This window comes from Coturnix japonica, chromosome 10, assembly GCF_001577835.2.
Source record: "Coturnix japonica isolate 7356 chromosome 10, Coturnix japonica 2.1, whole genome shotgun sequence".
Taxonomy (NCBI): Eukaryota; Metazoa; Chordata; class Aves; order Galliformes; family Phasianidae; genus Coturnix; species Coturnix japonica.
In genome coordinates this window covers 18,249,582-18,263,981 of record NC_029525.1, presented here as the reverse complement: position 1 = coordinate 18,263,981, position 14,400 = coordinate 18,249,582, and the positions used below count along the sequence as shown (strand labels likewise).

General features: G+C 64.1%; 1 protein-coding gene across 2 annotated transcripts; it reads left to right on the top strand.

Annotated features, from left to right (window-relative positions):
* Positions 1 to 2,111: 2,111 nt before the first annotated feature.
* Positions 2,112 to 14,351, top strand: FURIN (furin, paired basic amino acid cleaving enzyme). 2 transcript variants are annotated; one of them, XM_015873441.2, is made up of 16 exons: positions 2,112 to 2,135; positions 4,168 to 4,546; positions 7,393 to 7,491; positions 7,976 to 8,071; positions 8,180 to 8,308; positions 8,569 to 8,645; positions 8,992 to 9,080; positions 9,259 to 9,431; positions 10,198 to 10,410; positions 10,497 to 10,597; positions 10,681 to 10,784; positions 10,871 to 10,988; positions 11,868 to 12,047; positions 12,127 to 12,251; positions 12,523 to 12,639; positions 12,710 to 14,351. In XM_015873441.2, exons 2-16 carry the CDS (start codon positions 4,367 to 4,369, stop codon positions 13,276 to 13,278), a joined length of 2,370 nt encoding a protein of 789 aa, XP_015728927.1. In that variant the 5' UTR covers positions 2,112 to 2,135; positions 4,168 to 4,366; the 3' UTR covers positions 13,279 to 14,351. The 2 variants fall into 2 exon arrangements, with proteins under 2 accessions (XP_015728927.1, XP_015728926.1); XM_015873440.2 differs by lacking the exon at positions 2,112 to 2,135 and adding an exon at positions 2,727 to 2,848.
* Positions 14,352 to 14,400: the final 49 nt, after the last annotated feature.

Genomic DNA, 14,400 nt, shown 5'->3' with positions numbered 1-14,400 from the left:
TGCTGTGGCAGGAGAAGAGCTGCCACTGAGCAGGCCCAGGCAGAGCTTTTGGCCGCTCCAGGGTCCCTGTGATTCTGCTGTGCGTGCAGCCAGACCCCAGTGCTGCAGTTGTCCCGCTGCCTCGGGCACTGGTGGCTTTGTGCTCCTGCAGCAGCAGTGCTTGGGGGTAGGCAAGTCCTTCCTGGTGTTCCTGGCCTTGATGTCCCGATGACAATTAGAGCTCTGTGCCCAGCTCCTGCTCCGCTCCCAGTCATCAGCTGAGATATCAATTTTGTGTGGTTATCACAGCGTGTTCCTACCTAATGGTTCCCGTGTCACCATGGCAAGGAGCGAGCTTCAATGTATGACTCAGTGAGTGAAACAATTAGGCACAATGGTTACAGGAAAGCTTAGGAATTGCACACAAAGCACATCGTGTCCTGATCAGGTGAAGCTAAACTCAAGACCTCAGCAAACAGGAAAATGCTTCCTGGCTGGCTTCGATGCTGTGCCTCAGGGGTTTGATGCGGTGACAAGAAGCAGCCCTGACCCTTTGGTGTGCTTCTCTGCCCTGTGTCCCACGGAGCCGCACACGGCTGCAGCAGGAGTGAGGGGCTGGGAGTGGCAGAGGCGGTGTTTGGGCTGTCTGGGGCAGGGGACGCAGGCTGATACAGCTGAGAATGCCCCCAGCCTGCTAGAGCACGTGGTGAGGGGGCTTTGGGGGCAGTGTGTGGGCTCTGCTGCCTGTCCTGCAATCAAAGTGTGCTCAGAACCCATGCAGCGCACTCAGATCGGGTGGGCTTCCTTTCCCCTGGGTGGCTGCAGAGCAGATGGGGGCTGGAGATGGCAGCTGTGATACTTCAGCAGCCTCGTGGCAATTGATGACAAAGGCAGAAGGCAGATAAAGTTACAGAGACACGTTGTGCCGCTGCTGTTTGTCTGCAGGCTGCACCGCGGGGCAAGGTCAGCGCCGGATCCCCGGCCCGATGTTGTGTCTGGGAGTGCGGGGCGGGCAGAGCCTCCCATCCCACCGCAGCCACGTGCAGCGCAGCCCCCGCGGCAGCCCAGGCTCCCCGCACTCCCCCTGAGGCCGCTCAGTGAGCACCGCCGGGCTGAGCCGCTGTCCCGTCTGCCACCGCTACCTTCACTTTGGCTTTCTCAGCTCTGTGTGCGCGCAGACCTTCCTACCCCATCTCCCTGCCCTGCTGCCCGCTTCCTCCCAGCGCAGTGGTGTCTCTGAGCCCACCCCCAGGTGGGGGTGCCTGGCGCAGTGCTGCCTTCTGCAAAGTGCCAGCAGCCATCGCACAGCTGGCGGTTGTGTAACCTGTAACCACAAAGCCAAACATTGACCTTATTTTCCACGAAAGTGGGTTTCTATTGATTGCTGTGTGTAGTTCCATGGGGGGGGGGCATGGGACGCTGTGTGGCCTGGGACATTGTGGGGCATACGTTGCTGTGCCACACGCTGCTGGCACAGCCTGGGACGTGCTGAGGCCTCCAAATCCAGGCCATTGAAACAGGGGAACGCTCACAAGGAGGGTTTGTGCTCCCACAGGTGCCGGCCCTCCAGGTGCGTGGTGTTATTTTTGGCAGGAGGAGCGGCCGTGCGCATCCAACGCCAACAGCTTGTGCAACACAGAGGTACTTCCCGCTCCCCTGCCCCGGAGCGCTGAGATAAGCGGTGGGACAAGAGGCCTTTGTTGGCTGCACTCTGGTGTGTCACGAGGCCCACGTGCGTGGTTTCATCCCCACGGGCTGCAGCCGGGCTCCTCAGCACGGCCCTGAAGCAAAACCACGGGGCAGGGCTGGGGCAGGCTCTGGGGGCCTGCAGAGCAGGGGCTGCGTGGGGCCTCCTCGCCCTCGCAGGTGTGGGGTGGATGCGGAGCATTGCGCAGAGTTCACCTGGAGCCCACGCCTGGTGCTGCACTGCACAGCGGAGCTGCCCTGCACCATTAACCCGCTTTAATGAAGAAAGCGACCCTGTGCCAGATTTTCTGTGCTGTTCTGAGCATTGCAGTAACCAAGGTGACTGCTTCCTGTGCGACTGCCACCGCTCCGATGCGATGGGTACCTTGGTGACTTCCTCCTCTGTCAGGAGATATAAGGGCTGCTCCCGCCGGGTGCCCGCAGAGCCCCGTGCAGCACGGAGCACCCAGGTCAGTCCGAGGCCGCTGCTTTCTGCTCTGCCGCTGCTCCCGGCCGGCACAGCCGTGCACGGGGGGCCGCAGTGTGACCCCCGGGCGGAAGGGTCTCCCCTGGAAGCAGAACCGGCCGGAGGCTCCTTCTGTCGGCCGGGCTTTTCCACGCTCAGTGATGCCGCGGCGCCTCCCGCTCCTTTACAACCGGCCCCGCGGCTCCTCGCTCCGCGTTCGGGCAGCGCTCCCCGCGGGATCCCGGCCGGCACGAGGCGGCTCCGCTGCCCGGCTCCGTCCGGCCGCTGCCCTCGGAGCCCCGCGGCCCCGGGAGGCGGTCGGCGGGTCCGAGCCCCGACCTCGCTCCGGATCCGGCCGGGCCGCACGCGGGGCCGCCCCGAGGCCCGCAGCGCCGGTGCCGTGGCGGGGCGGGCGGGGCGGGCGGCGGTGACGGCATCCGGCGGCGCCCGGCGGAGCGGCGGCCGAGCCGCGCCGTGCCGTGCCGGGCCGGGCCGGGTGCGCCGTGGCGGCCGAGCCGAGCGGGGCCGAGCGGGCGGCGCTGACAGCTGCGCGAGGTAAACAAGCGGCCCCGCCGCCCGCCCCGGCCGCCCCTGCCTGGGCCGGGCCCGGCTCCGGGGCGGGCGCTCGGGGTTGCCCCGCGCCGTGACGCGGCGGCACCGACAGAAGGGCCCGGGCCACCGGAGGGACGGGACAGACAGACGGGCGGCGCCGCCGCGGTAAGGGCCGGGGGCGGCCGGGCCGGGTCTGACAGCTCCGGGCGGGGGGGGCGGCTCGGGGGGCGGCGGGAGGAGGCGGAGGTGCGGCCGCCACCAGGAGCCCCCTCGGGCTGCGCCGCCGCCCCCACCCCGCAGCACTCCGCCCCCGCCGCCCGCGGGGCGAGATCCGCCCGGTCGGGTCCCGGCGCTCCGCTCCGCTCCGCAGCCCCGCGGGGCGCTCCGGGCCCGAGGCCGCGTCGCCGTTCGTTGCCCCGGGACGGACGGAGCGCTGCGGGGCGGCGGGCAGAACTCCGGGCGGGGAGAGCCGTCCCGGTGCGTGGCTCGGGGCGGGGGACGGACGCCGGCACGCGGAGCCCCCTCGGGCTGTGCCTCCCTCTCCTCTTTGGCCGCTGCTCGTGTCCGCCGGGGCTCGGGGAGCGCTGCCCGCTGCGAGCGGTGCTTTAGGCCGTGGCACAGCCCCGGCCCGCTGCTCCTGCCCGCCGTCGGGCTGCCGCGCTGCTCCGGGCTCCTTCGTGCGCTGCCGAGGGCGCTGCCTGCGGCCCCCAGCGCTGCCCGGCCCCTCGCTCACGCTCTGCCTCCTCCTAAGCCCTCCCTGCACCCCAGGTATCCGCTGGCCGCACGGTGCTGCCGGAGGTGATGGTGCACCTTTTTCCCGGTCCCTCTGCCTGTTTCCTCCCTGTTTTGGAGATGAGTCACCCCGGTGTCACCATGTTGTGCTCCTGGGGAAGGGCAGAGCTGTGGATGGTGACAGGCAACTCAGCATCGTTGGCCAAATTGTTTCCTGCTAGCAAAGCTGCTGGGCCCGGGGCGCTGCGAGCTGAGGCGAGGGCTGCTGCTGCTGCTCCTCCTTGTGCTGTCCTGTTTCCCCACTGCAGCTGGTGTGTTTCTGTCTGGGAGCCCCACGTGTCCCCAGGGAACCACCCCGTGGTGCCCAGAGGTCTCTGCCTTCAGGGACAGGGGCTACAGCTGCTCCCCCTCCAGGAGCTGGTGCTCAGATCCTCAGCTCAGCACCTGGAGCATCTTGTACCTCCTGGCACGAGCCATCGGGGCTCACCTGGCAGCTCCCTGCCCCGTGCCCTGTCCCCTGTCTGTGCTGGGCGGCAGCAGGAAGCACGGGCTCCATTTCCACCCCTCTTTCTGTGCCCGTCTCCCGCTCTGCCTCCCATGGTTGTGAGCTTAGAGCTTAAGTACACATTGGGCAATAAGTGAGGTAAACAGCAGCTCTGTGCCGCTGCAGAGCCCTCCTGGTAGCTCTGAGCTGTGGGCCGCAGTGGTGCTGGCAGAGCCCAGTCCCGTTCTGACCCCCTTTTCTCCCGCAGGTCGTGCTGCTCGTGCTGCCATCCCGGTGCTCTGTGTCCGCTGTCGCCCTCCTGCCACCGTCACGGCCTCGTCCCCATGGTCTGCTGGGCTGTGCAGGGTCCAGCGGGGCAGAGCGGGGCCCGGTGTGCTGCAGGGCGCTGACGTGGGAGCCGCCACTGCCTGCACCTCGTGCTCTGGTAGAAGACCCCCGATACTCTGATGGATCTGAGGCCCTGCTCGCTGCTCCTGCTCTGGACTCTGGTGGTTGCCCTCACTCTCCTGGCCCAAGAGGTGTTGGCCCAGCGCATTTACACCAACACCTGGGCTGTGCTCGTCCCTGCTGGGCCGCTGGAGGCCGACCGGCTGGCTAGGAAGCATGGATTCCTTAACCTGGGCCCGGTAAGTCCCTCGCTCCCCTTTCACCGTGGGGCTGGTGTTCCCCATCACTCTGCTGCAGGCCAGGCAGGGGACAGCATGGCATAGAATGCGCTGCCTGTGGGAGGTGGAAGGGGGAAAAGCCCATCTCAGAGTGGGAGTGCTGAGGTTGCTATATGTTACTGAAGGTGAGATGTGGCTGAGCACAGTGCGGCTCCAGGCTCCGCTGGGGCAGAGGGTCTGATGGCACCGTGTGTCCTTAGCCCTTGTGCTGCCCTTCAGCAGCCCTGTGTCAGCAGGTCCCGCTACACTCAGCTTTCTCTGCCATCAGCTAATGTGGGAATGGGGCTGTGTCAGTGCCATCCCTGCAGCTGGGTGGGAAGAGCTTGGGGTGTGTGGGACTGTGTTCCTCGTGGTCCTGGCTGTTCCCCAGGGCTCAGCTCTTCAGGCTGGCTGTGGCTGTGGAGCTGTGGGCAGGGAACACGACCTTGTCCTGTGTCATGTGCCATTCTCATTGGCCAGGCCCTCTGGGGCCATTGGGTTGGAGGGAGCTGGGTGCTGCCGCATGGAGCCTGGGGTGAACCCCGGGGCCAGGTCAGAATGTTGGGAGCTGTGGGGTTGGTGTGAATGGTGGGACTGGCAGCTGGCAGATCAGAGCCTGCGTGGTTCTGCTGGCACCATGTGGCACAGTGTGGATGCTGTGGTGAGCACTGAGGCCCCCTGCACACAGAGCCCACTCTCCCAAGGCCAAGCACTTGGCTGGGCCACGCTGGCTCTGGCAGGAAGGAAGCAAGGGGTGAAATCCCAGAGGAAGTTGCACAACTTGTGGCTGCGGTGTCAGGACCTTGCTGGGATCCAGCTGCTGGGAGTGTGGGAGGATGACCGCCATGGCAACTGGCCATGACTCGTCCTGCCACCCGAATGTGGCCCTGGCATGGCTGTGGGTGCAGCTTGTTCAGGGAGCCCGTGGTCCTTCATGAGCATGATGGAAGGAAGGGTGCAAGTCAAGCTCTTCCAGAAGAGATTTGGGCTCATTCTGGTGGGCCAGGTCCCTCTGAGACCCCTGAGTATGGGACATAGGGCTGAGCTGCCTTCGGCCCCCTGGCTCCCAGCCTGCCTAGTGTCCAGCTGTGGTGGAGCAGACGCACAGCAGAGCACACAGCAGAGACCCTGCAGGGAGATGTGGGCTCAGCTGAGCTGGAGGTGTGGGTCTGGGCACGTCTCTGCCACCCTGGAGCCCATCCTGGTGTCTGTGCTGCGGGATGGGACTGGGAGCTGGTGGAGGTGTCTGAGTGCTCACACTGTGCTCCCCAGAAGTTGTTCCCTGGGTGCTGTTGCAGCAGGACAGGATGCGGCTGGGAGAGGGTGGGAGGAGCAGGCTGTAATGGCTGTGCCCCAGGGAGAGGCCCGGATCTGTGTCTGGGAGGACCCTGCCCTCCGTGGGTGCCTGGGTGCTGCCCTCAGAGATGTGCTGTTCTGCCGTGCCCCAGCCCCACCTCTGCCCGCAGAGCCGGGCTGGGCGGTGGCCGTGGGACTGTGGTCCCCTGGGCCAGCAGGGATGGAGGAGCTGGGAATGGATCACAGTCTGCGGGCGTGTGCCTGGGGCCAGTGGCCTCGCAGAGGACCAAATGGACGGTGTCTGCGGGATGTGGGACAGAGGCAAGGAGCGTTCGTGGGCTGTATGGGGTGAGCTGTGCGAGTTGACGCTGCTCACACAGGATCAGCACTGACACGTGGCACATGGAGCAGCGGGGCTGTGTGGGGCTGGGGGCAGTGCTGTCCTTGCTGAGGACAGGGACTGTGGGGATTAGGATGGCAGCGCGTGGGCTGGCAGCTCCTGGCTGTCACCGCAGTGTCTGTGCAGACCTAATCCAGCCGAGTGACCGGGCAGAGCCAAGCTCTCCTTGCAGAACAATCGGGGCTCTGTTCATTCCTGTGGAGGGGTGAGGGCGTTGGGAGCCAGTCTGGCACAGAGGTGTCTCACCCCAGATGTGCTGGGTGAGTGATTCCCCACCCTGGGCAGGGCCTTGTCTTGCTGCCTGTGACTCCAGGCAGGAGTGGGGGGGGAGGGTGTTGAATGTGCTCCACTACAGGTGCTGGGGTGTGTTCCTGCACCCTGAAGAGCACTGAGAAGCTTTGGGGTGAAGTGTGGCACTTGGGGTTTGCTGCCTTGGGGTTGTGGGTTCCTCTTGGCCACGCAGGGCATCCTTCCTACCACTGCCTGGCTCAGGCTGGCTGTGTGCTGGCCAGGATGATGACACACATCTGGCAGAGGTCTGATAAGTGTTTGGGGCTGTCCTTAAAGGTAACCAAGCTGCTGTGCTGCAGCCTGGGGTGCTCAGAGGGAGGATCGTCCTCTCACCTCGGTCCTCAGCAGTCTGGGCGCTGGGGTTATGCCCTGGCTGCCAGTGGGTGGGTGAAAGCAGAGCCCACTTGGCCTGCAGGACATGCGGGAAAGGGTGAGGACATGGCGGGACTGGACAAGGCTTCAGGTTTAAAAATAACCAGCGGGGAGGCTGGAAGGCATCCTGGGCCAGCTGGGGCCATGCTGGTGGCCATGTAGCTGCCTTGAGCCTAAGCTACACTCTCATATCTGGGGGCTGAGCCGGGACAGCATTGCATGGCTCCATAGCTGGCAGTGACACTTCTCCCTGGGACATATACAAAGATTAGGAATTAGAGCTTCCTGGGTGCTCAGAGAGTGCCCTATCTAAGGCAAACATAAGGAAGAACTGGGGCTCAGCTTCCCCTGCCCTGGCTGCAGCTTAGTTGGAGTGTTAGAGACTTATCGGTGTTTGGAGCTGAGGGTGCCAGTGGGGGAATGGGAAAGCTGGACACTCATATCTATCCTGTTGCTTCTTTTGCTCCAGATTTTTGGCGACTATTACCACTTCCAGCACCGCGGCGTGGTGAAGCGCTCCCTTTCACCCCACCAGCCCTGGCACAGCCGTTTGGCACGGGAGCCACAGGTAGGTGGTAGGGGGCTGCCCGCAGGAGCAGGGAGCCTGGCATGTTACCAGCAAGGGCAGAGGGAGGTAGAGACAGCATTGCTGCCTGCAGCTGCTGTGGGCACGGGGCAGCCGTAGCCCCCTGGAGGGCTTTCCATCCCCTTGCCTGGGGCTCCCAGCCTGACTTTGTGGCAGGATGGAAGCATATCCCCATGCTCTGGCTGCAGCCCAGTGGCTGGGCACGCACACGGTCCACCTGCCCCAAGTGCAGCAGGGCGTGCAGCGTGGTGGCTGCCAGAAACTCAGCAATGTGCAGAGCTCGGTGCTCTGCCTTGTGTGCTCCTCTGGGCCAGAGCCTGTGGCAATGAGGCTGAGGGCAGTGGAGGCCGGGAGGGCCCTGGGCTGTTGACTGGTTGGAATGCTGCAGCGCTGGCACTGTTGGCTGCTTTCTGGGCACAAGGAGGGCGGTGGGAGCAGGGGGATCCTCATGCCCTCTCTGCACCAGGTGCACTGGCTTGAGCAGCAGGTGGCAAAGCGCAGGACCAAGCGAGACATTTTCATGGAGCCCACAGACCCCAAGTTCCCGCAGCAGTGGTACCTGGTGAGTGTGGAGTGAGGGGTGTGGAGGTGGCACCTGCTCTTGTCTGTGATGCCCATCACAGCGTCGGCAGTTGGGCATGGCTGACAGTGTCAGGACTTCCTTCTGCAGTACAACACAAACCAGCGGGACCTGAACGTGCGTCAGGCCTGGGAGCAGGGTTACACGGGCAAGGGCATTGTGGTTTCCATCCTGGATGATGGCATTGAGAAGAACCACCCTGACCTGGAGGCCAACTACGTAAGTGTGGGGCAATCCCTGGGTGGTGCACAGGAGCCTGTGCTGGGCTGGTACCTGCTCAATGAAACCCCAGAGCTGCATGGTGCAGGTGCAGGGTTCATGCATGCCATGGGGGCATGTAGTGGACAGCAACAGGGACAAGTCAGAAGCCTGCACCCTGACTCAGTTTGGCACTGGGGCACATGGTACCAGCATGACACTGGGGAGGTGGGACTTGCTGGCCAAGGCAGGCACTTCTGACTGCCAGGTCTGCCTTCCAGGATCCAGGGGCAAGCTTTGATGTCAATGACCAGGACCCAGACCCACAGCCCCGTTACACACAGATGAATGACAACAGGTGAGGATGGCAGAGTCCAGGTATAGCCAGTTCTCAGTGGGCAGCACTGGCCCTTGTGGATTTCGGGAGGGTGTGGGGGTGATGCCCAATGCAGAACCCCCCCTCATTTTCTGACACCAGTAATATCCTTTGGGGCTACCCAGAGCTAGCACAGATTGTGCTGTGCTCCTCCCCAGAGCAGAGCAGACACAGCTCTGCAGTGCCCATCTCTATGGGTTGGGCTTGGTCAGCCACCCCATTTGGGGGAAGGGAGACAGTCTGGGTGCCAACCCCTCCATCTGCAGCTGGTGTTCAGCACCATGCTCTTCACTGCCCACCTGAGTGCTTGGTGCTGTTCTAACTGCAGGCATGGCACTCGATGCGCTGGGGAAGTCGCAGCTGTAGCAAACAATGGGATCTGTGGCGTTGGCGTGGCTTACAATGCCCGGATTGGAGGTGGGTGCCACCTTGTCCTGCATCAGGAGCAGAGCCTGCAGCAGGTGTCTGCTCCCTTAGTGTTGCTGCCAGGGCGGCCTGCAACAGCCTGCAGCTCCAGCGGCACTGAGAGCCCTTGCTGGCAGCACCTCTTCTCTGTGGTGCGTGGCCACCCGTGATGTCTGCTCTCTTGCCCCAGGCGTGCGCATGCTGGATGGGGAGGTGACGGATGCAGTGGAGGCCCATTCCCTGGGCCTCAATCCCAACCACATCCACATCTACAGTGCCAGCTGGGGCCCTGAGGACGATGGCAAGACAGTGGATGGCCCAGCCCGGCTGGCAGAGGAGGCTTTCTTCCGAGGGGTCAGCCAGGTGAGTGCTGGTTTCCTGGGGCCAGCTCGGCTCCTGCTTCCTCGGGCCTCTCATGTTGTGACGGCCTTCCTGCTGTGAGCTGTCTCCTGGCCCATCTTCGGGATCAGGCTCTGTTGGTTTTTCTGGTTCTTCCTGCACTACAGCTTTGAGTCAGGGCCCCTCCTGCTCAGGGTGCTCCTCTCACTGGAGCTGCCCTGTTCTCTGTGCTCTGAAAGCTCACGTGAAGTGGAGCAGTCCCTCCCTGGAGCCCCGCTGGGCCCTGCCTGGCTCTGCCGCTCACCTCACCCCTGCCACCACCTGTCCTTCCCCACTGTCCCCAGCTGTCAGCTCAGCCTCAGCATGGCTGTGGTGCAGCCCTATGCTGTGTTCTGCCTGGGATTCCCCACATGGAAATGTGGGCATGTTGCTGGCAGATCCCCACATGGCACCAGCATTGCCCCACGCACTGTGAGCAGAACCGTGGCACTCAGTAGCACTCTGCGTAGCTGCCATGGGGCTGCAGGGTGCTGTGAGTTACACACAACCCTGCGGCCAGCCTGGGTGACTTCTGAGCAGAGAAGGACATCTGATCCTGGGACAACCAATGCTGCAGTGCCTCCGACACCGGTGCCATCTGGGGCAGCTCCTGTGTCCGCATCCCGCCGCATCAGCTGGGAGTGCCGTGCCTCTCGCTGGGTCCCAGCTGCCGGCCATGCCCTGTGGTGCTCGGTGTGCCATGAGCTGCGTGCTGCACGGGCACCAGGGCTCACTCTGCCTTTGTTGTCAGGGACGCGGGGGGCTGGGCTCCATCTTTGTCTGGGCATCCGGAAATGGGGGCCGTGAACACGACAGCTGCAACTGTGATGGTTACACCAACAGCATCTACACGCTGTCCATCAGCAGCACCACGCAGTATGGCAACGTACCCTGGTACAGCGAGGCCTGCTCCTCCACCCTCGCCACCACCTACAGTAGTGGCAACCAGAATGAGAAGCAGATTGTGAGTGCCCTGAGGGGCTGTGGGGTCGGGGTGCATGGGAAGGACTGGGGGGCATGGCACCAGCTGAGCGGGTCCTTTCCTTGCAGGTGACAACTGACCTGAGGCAGAAGTGCACCGAATCGCACACGGGGACGTCAGCATCTGCACCTCTTGCTGCTGGGATCATTGCTCTTGCCCTGGAGGCAAAGTAAGGCTGGGCATGGAGCGGGGCCAGGCTGGGGGCTGCAGGGGTGCCTCGTGCTGGTTCCTAAGCCTCACGTCTCCCTGCAGCAAGAACCTAACGTGGAGGGACATGCAGCACCTGGTGGTGCAGACCTCGAAGCCAGCTCACCTCAATGCCAATGACTGGGTCACCAACGGCGTTGGCCGCAAAGGTACCGGGGGGCAGGGGCTGGGTGCCCACCACAGCCCTGCGGTTCAGGAGGCCTCAGGGTGCAGCACTGACCTGCTGTCCCCACAGTCAGCCACTCCTACGGCTACGGCCTGCTGGACGCCGGGGCCATGGTAAGCCTGGCCAGGAAGTGGATCACAGTGGGACCTCAGAGGAAATGTGTCGTCGACATCCTCACGGAGCCCAAGTGAGTGCTGGGGAGCCCATGCGGGCACTGCCTGGCATCTGCCCCATGCGCGGCCCTGTGCAGGAGCCACGGAGGCACTCAGCACCCAGCAGGGAACGGGAGGGTGCTGGGTTCTGCTGCTGGGCAGGGCTGGGGAGCACAGAACTGCTCTGGATACCAACCGCTACAGCCAGGCTGGGCAGGATGCAGCCAGTAGGCTGCTGGGCTGGGACGCCGTGGTTTTGGGAGCAGCCAATGCAAGTCATCACCAGACAGAGGGGCTTTCAGGGGTCAGACAGAAGCTCCTTTTACTCCTGCTTGGCCACTGCCTCAGCACAGCATCTGCCGAGTCCCGACTGCGGACACGGCGGTGCCAGGCCTGGGGGGCAGGCCCTGGGCTGGGGGGGGATAGGTCCTGTCTGTGCTGCTGCCCTGCCCTGCTCCCCTGGGTCTGGGCCCTGTGGGCAGGCGCCAGCCCCATCCCTGCCCATCCCCACCCCGTGTGGCCGTGTCCTGTGCCAGCAGCAGGGCTGCTGAGCTGCAGGCCATGGCGGGCCGTGCCTGTCCATCCCTGGCCGTGCCGTGCAGGGGTGGAGCTGGCCCCTGGCTGCTGAAGAAAGGCCCCATTCACAGCTGGCACAGAGTGCAATTCAACGCGTGCTCAGCAGAGCAAAACCCTCCTTGCCCCTGGTTTCCTGGGAGTTGGGATGTGCTGCTTGGTTGCCTGCTGCTGGCCCCATCCTGGAGGTGGAGGGAGGCTGTCAGCTGCCCCGGGATTATCTCCTGCTCCACCACTTATTGCGGAGCTGGAGGGCAGCTGGGAGCTCCTGGGGACACGTGGAGCCCCGTGCTCTGCCTCAGCCTCACTGGGGGCGCTGGGTTCGCTCTGTTCCTTGGCAGGGACATCGGGAAGCGCCTGGAGGTGCGGCGGAAGGTTGACGCCTGCCTGGGGAAGGCCAACTACATCAGCCGGCTGGAGCATGCTCAGGCCCGGCTGACACTGTCCTATAACCGGCGGGGGGATCTGGCCATCCACCTCGTCAGCCCCATGGGCACCCGCTCTACCCTCCTGGCTGCCAGGTCAGTATCTGGGCAGTGGGATGGCTGACAGCTGGCAGCCGATGGCCGGCTGTATCACCCACACTCCCTTCTCTCCCAGGCCCCATGACTACTCAGCTGATGGCTTCAATGACTGGGCCTTCATGACGACGCACTCATGGGACGAGGACCCCTCTGGGGAGTGGCTGCTGGAGATTGAGAACACTAGCGATGCCAACAACTACGGTAGGGCTGGTGGCACCGCCTCGCTGCAGCAGTGGGAGCGGGGCCTGTGCCCTGCTGGCACCTGGTGCTGTGCAGTGACTGGGCTGGGGAGGGGACAGAGCTGCTATGGGTCTGGGGGGACTCTGAGGTGGCCTGTCTGCTACAACCCTGTCTGTACTTGTTCATGGTGGTGTCCCCGCAGCCCCTGTGCAGCCTGTGGTGGTGTTGGTGCCTGCCCTCCCTGTATGAGGTCCACAGGTGCACTGCTGTTGCTCACCCCATGTTATTCCAGGAACGCTGACCAAGTTCACGCTGGTGCTGTATGGGACGGCCACTGACCCCCCTGGGCTCTCCAACCAGCTGGAGAGCAGCGGCTGCAAGACCCTGACCCCCAGCCAGACCTGTGTGGGTGAGTGCAGGTTCCCATGGCAGGGTGGGTGTGCAGGTGACCCCTCCATGCTGACCCTTCTCTCCTGCAGTCTGTGAAGAGGGATACTACCTGCATCAGAAGAGCTGCCTGAAGCGCTGCCCCCCTGGCTTCGCACCTGGCGTGCAGAACACACACTACAGCCTGGAGAACAGCATGGAGCCCATCGCAGCCCAGCTCTGCCTGCCCTGCCACCCCTCCTGCGCCACCTGCACAGGGCCTGGCCCCAACCAATGCCTGACCTGCCCCGCGCACTCCCACTTCAGCAGCTTGGACCTCTCCTGCTCCCACCAGACGCAGAGCAGCCGAGCATCCCCCGCTCTGGTGGAGGGTGAGGGGCAGCCCGAGGCTCCCCCTCCAGCCAACCCACTTGTTCTCATCGCCAGCCTCAGCTGCGTTCTGATCGTCGTCATCTTCATCACCGTCTTCCTGGTGCTGCAAGTGCGCTCTGGGTTCAGCCTGCGGGGAGTGAAGGTCTACGCTCTGGACAGCGGCATCATCTCCTACAAGGGGCTGCCCTCCGACATCTGGCAGGAAGAGGGCCCTTCGGAGTCGGACGTTGAGGAGTGTGAAGTGCACAACGAGAGGACTGCCTTCATCAGAGACCAAAGTGCCCTTTGATGAGCCCTCCGCCCCTCCCTCCTCCTCCTGGCACTGCGGAGCCGGGGCAGGCGAGGCCGAGGGGCCTGGACTCTGCCCCCGTCCCCCTCCGTGGCATTCTGGGCCCCCCACTGCTGGTACCGTCCTCAGCCCTGAGCTGTCCCCGTCCCAGACCATCTCTCACAGCCTCGTGTCCATGCTGTGCCCTGTGCTGGTGTGTGGCCAGATCCCTGGCGCTGGCTCTGTGCTGGCAGCTGCATTCCTTACCCTGCGGCTTTACCCCGGCGGTTGCTGGGGGCCACATGTGGCTGCAGGGGTTGGGGCCGGGCGCCCTTGTTGGCGTTGCCCTGACTGGGCTACCTGAGGCTCCCCAGGGCCTGTCTGCCTCCACCCGTGCCCTTCAACAGCAATAATGGCCAGGCCTCAGCCCCCTACCTCCTTGCCCACTGCTGCCTGTCCCATCACGGCCACCTGCAGCACGGATCGGAGCCCAGTGATGGAGGCTGTGGGCACGGCAGCGCCTTCCCCTGTGCCCAAGGCTGAGCTCTCAGTGCGGGGAGGGCCCTCTGCTCAGCAGCAGCCCCTGTTCTGTCCTGGGCAGGGCTGCCGGTGCTGCTGGGTCTGTTGGGCAGCGCTGGTGCCCTCTGTGCCCGGCTCTGCCTGCACCCTGCAGGGGCTGGGCAGAGCCTGCTGTGCTGGCAGCCATGGCCCCACCGCCCCAGCCCCTATGTGCCTTTCCCCCACTTGGTGACAATCCGTTCTGCTCCCCTCCAGAGCCCCCGGCACCCCCCCACCCTCAACCCACTCCCTGCATGGTGGGGGTCGGTGCCACCCGCCCCTTTGCCGTCCACCGCCACTGCACACCAGGCTGTGGCACGGGCTCCTGCCTGCCCCATGCCAACCCCGGCCCATGGACGGAGCTGCTGGCGGGGGGCCACAGGACTATTTTTCTATAATAACTTTTTGGTGCACAGTAATTTTTTCTTGTAATTTAATCAGCCGGGAGCTGCCTCCTGAGCCCGTTTTTAATTTAATGGATGTGGATATAACGCTAGAGAGACTGAGTTATTAAATGTTCAGAACTATGCAAACCAGCTCCGCTGCCTGTGCTATGTGTCCTGCTGCCCTGAGGTTGTGGGGGGC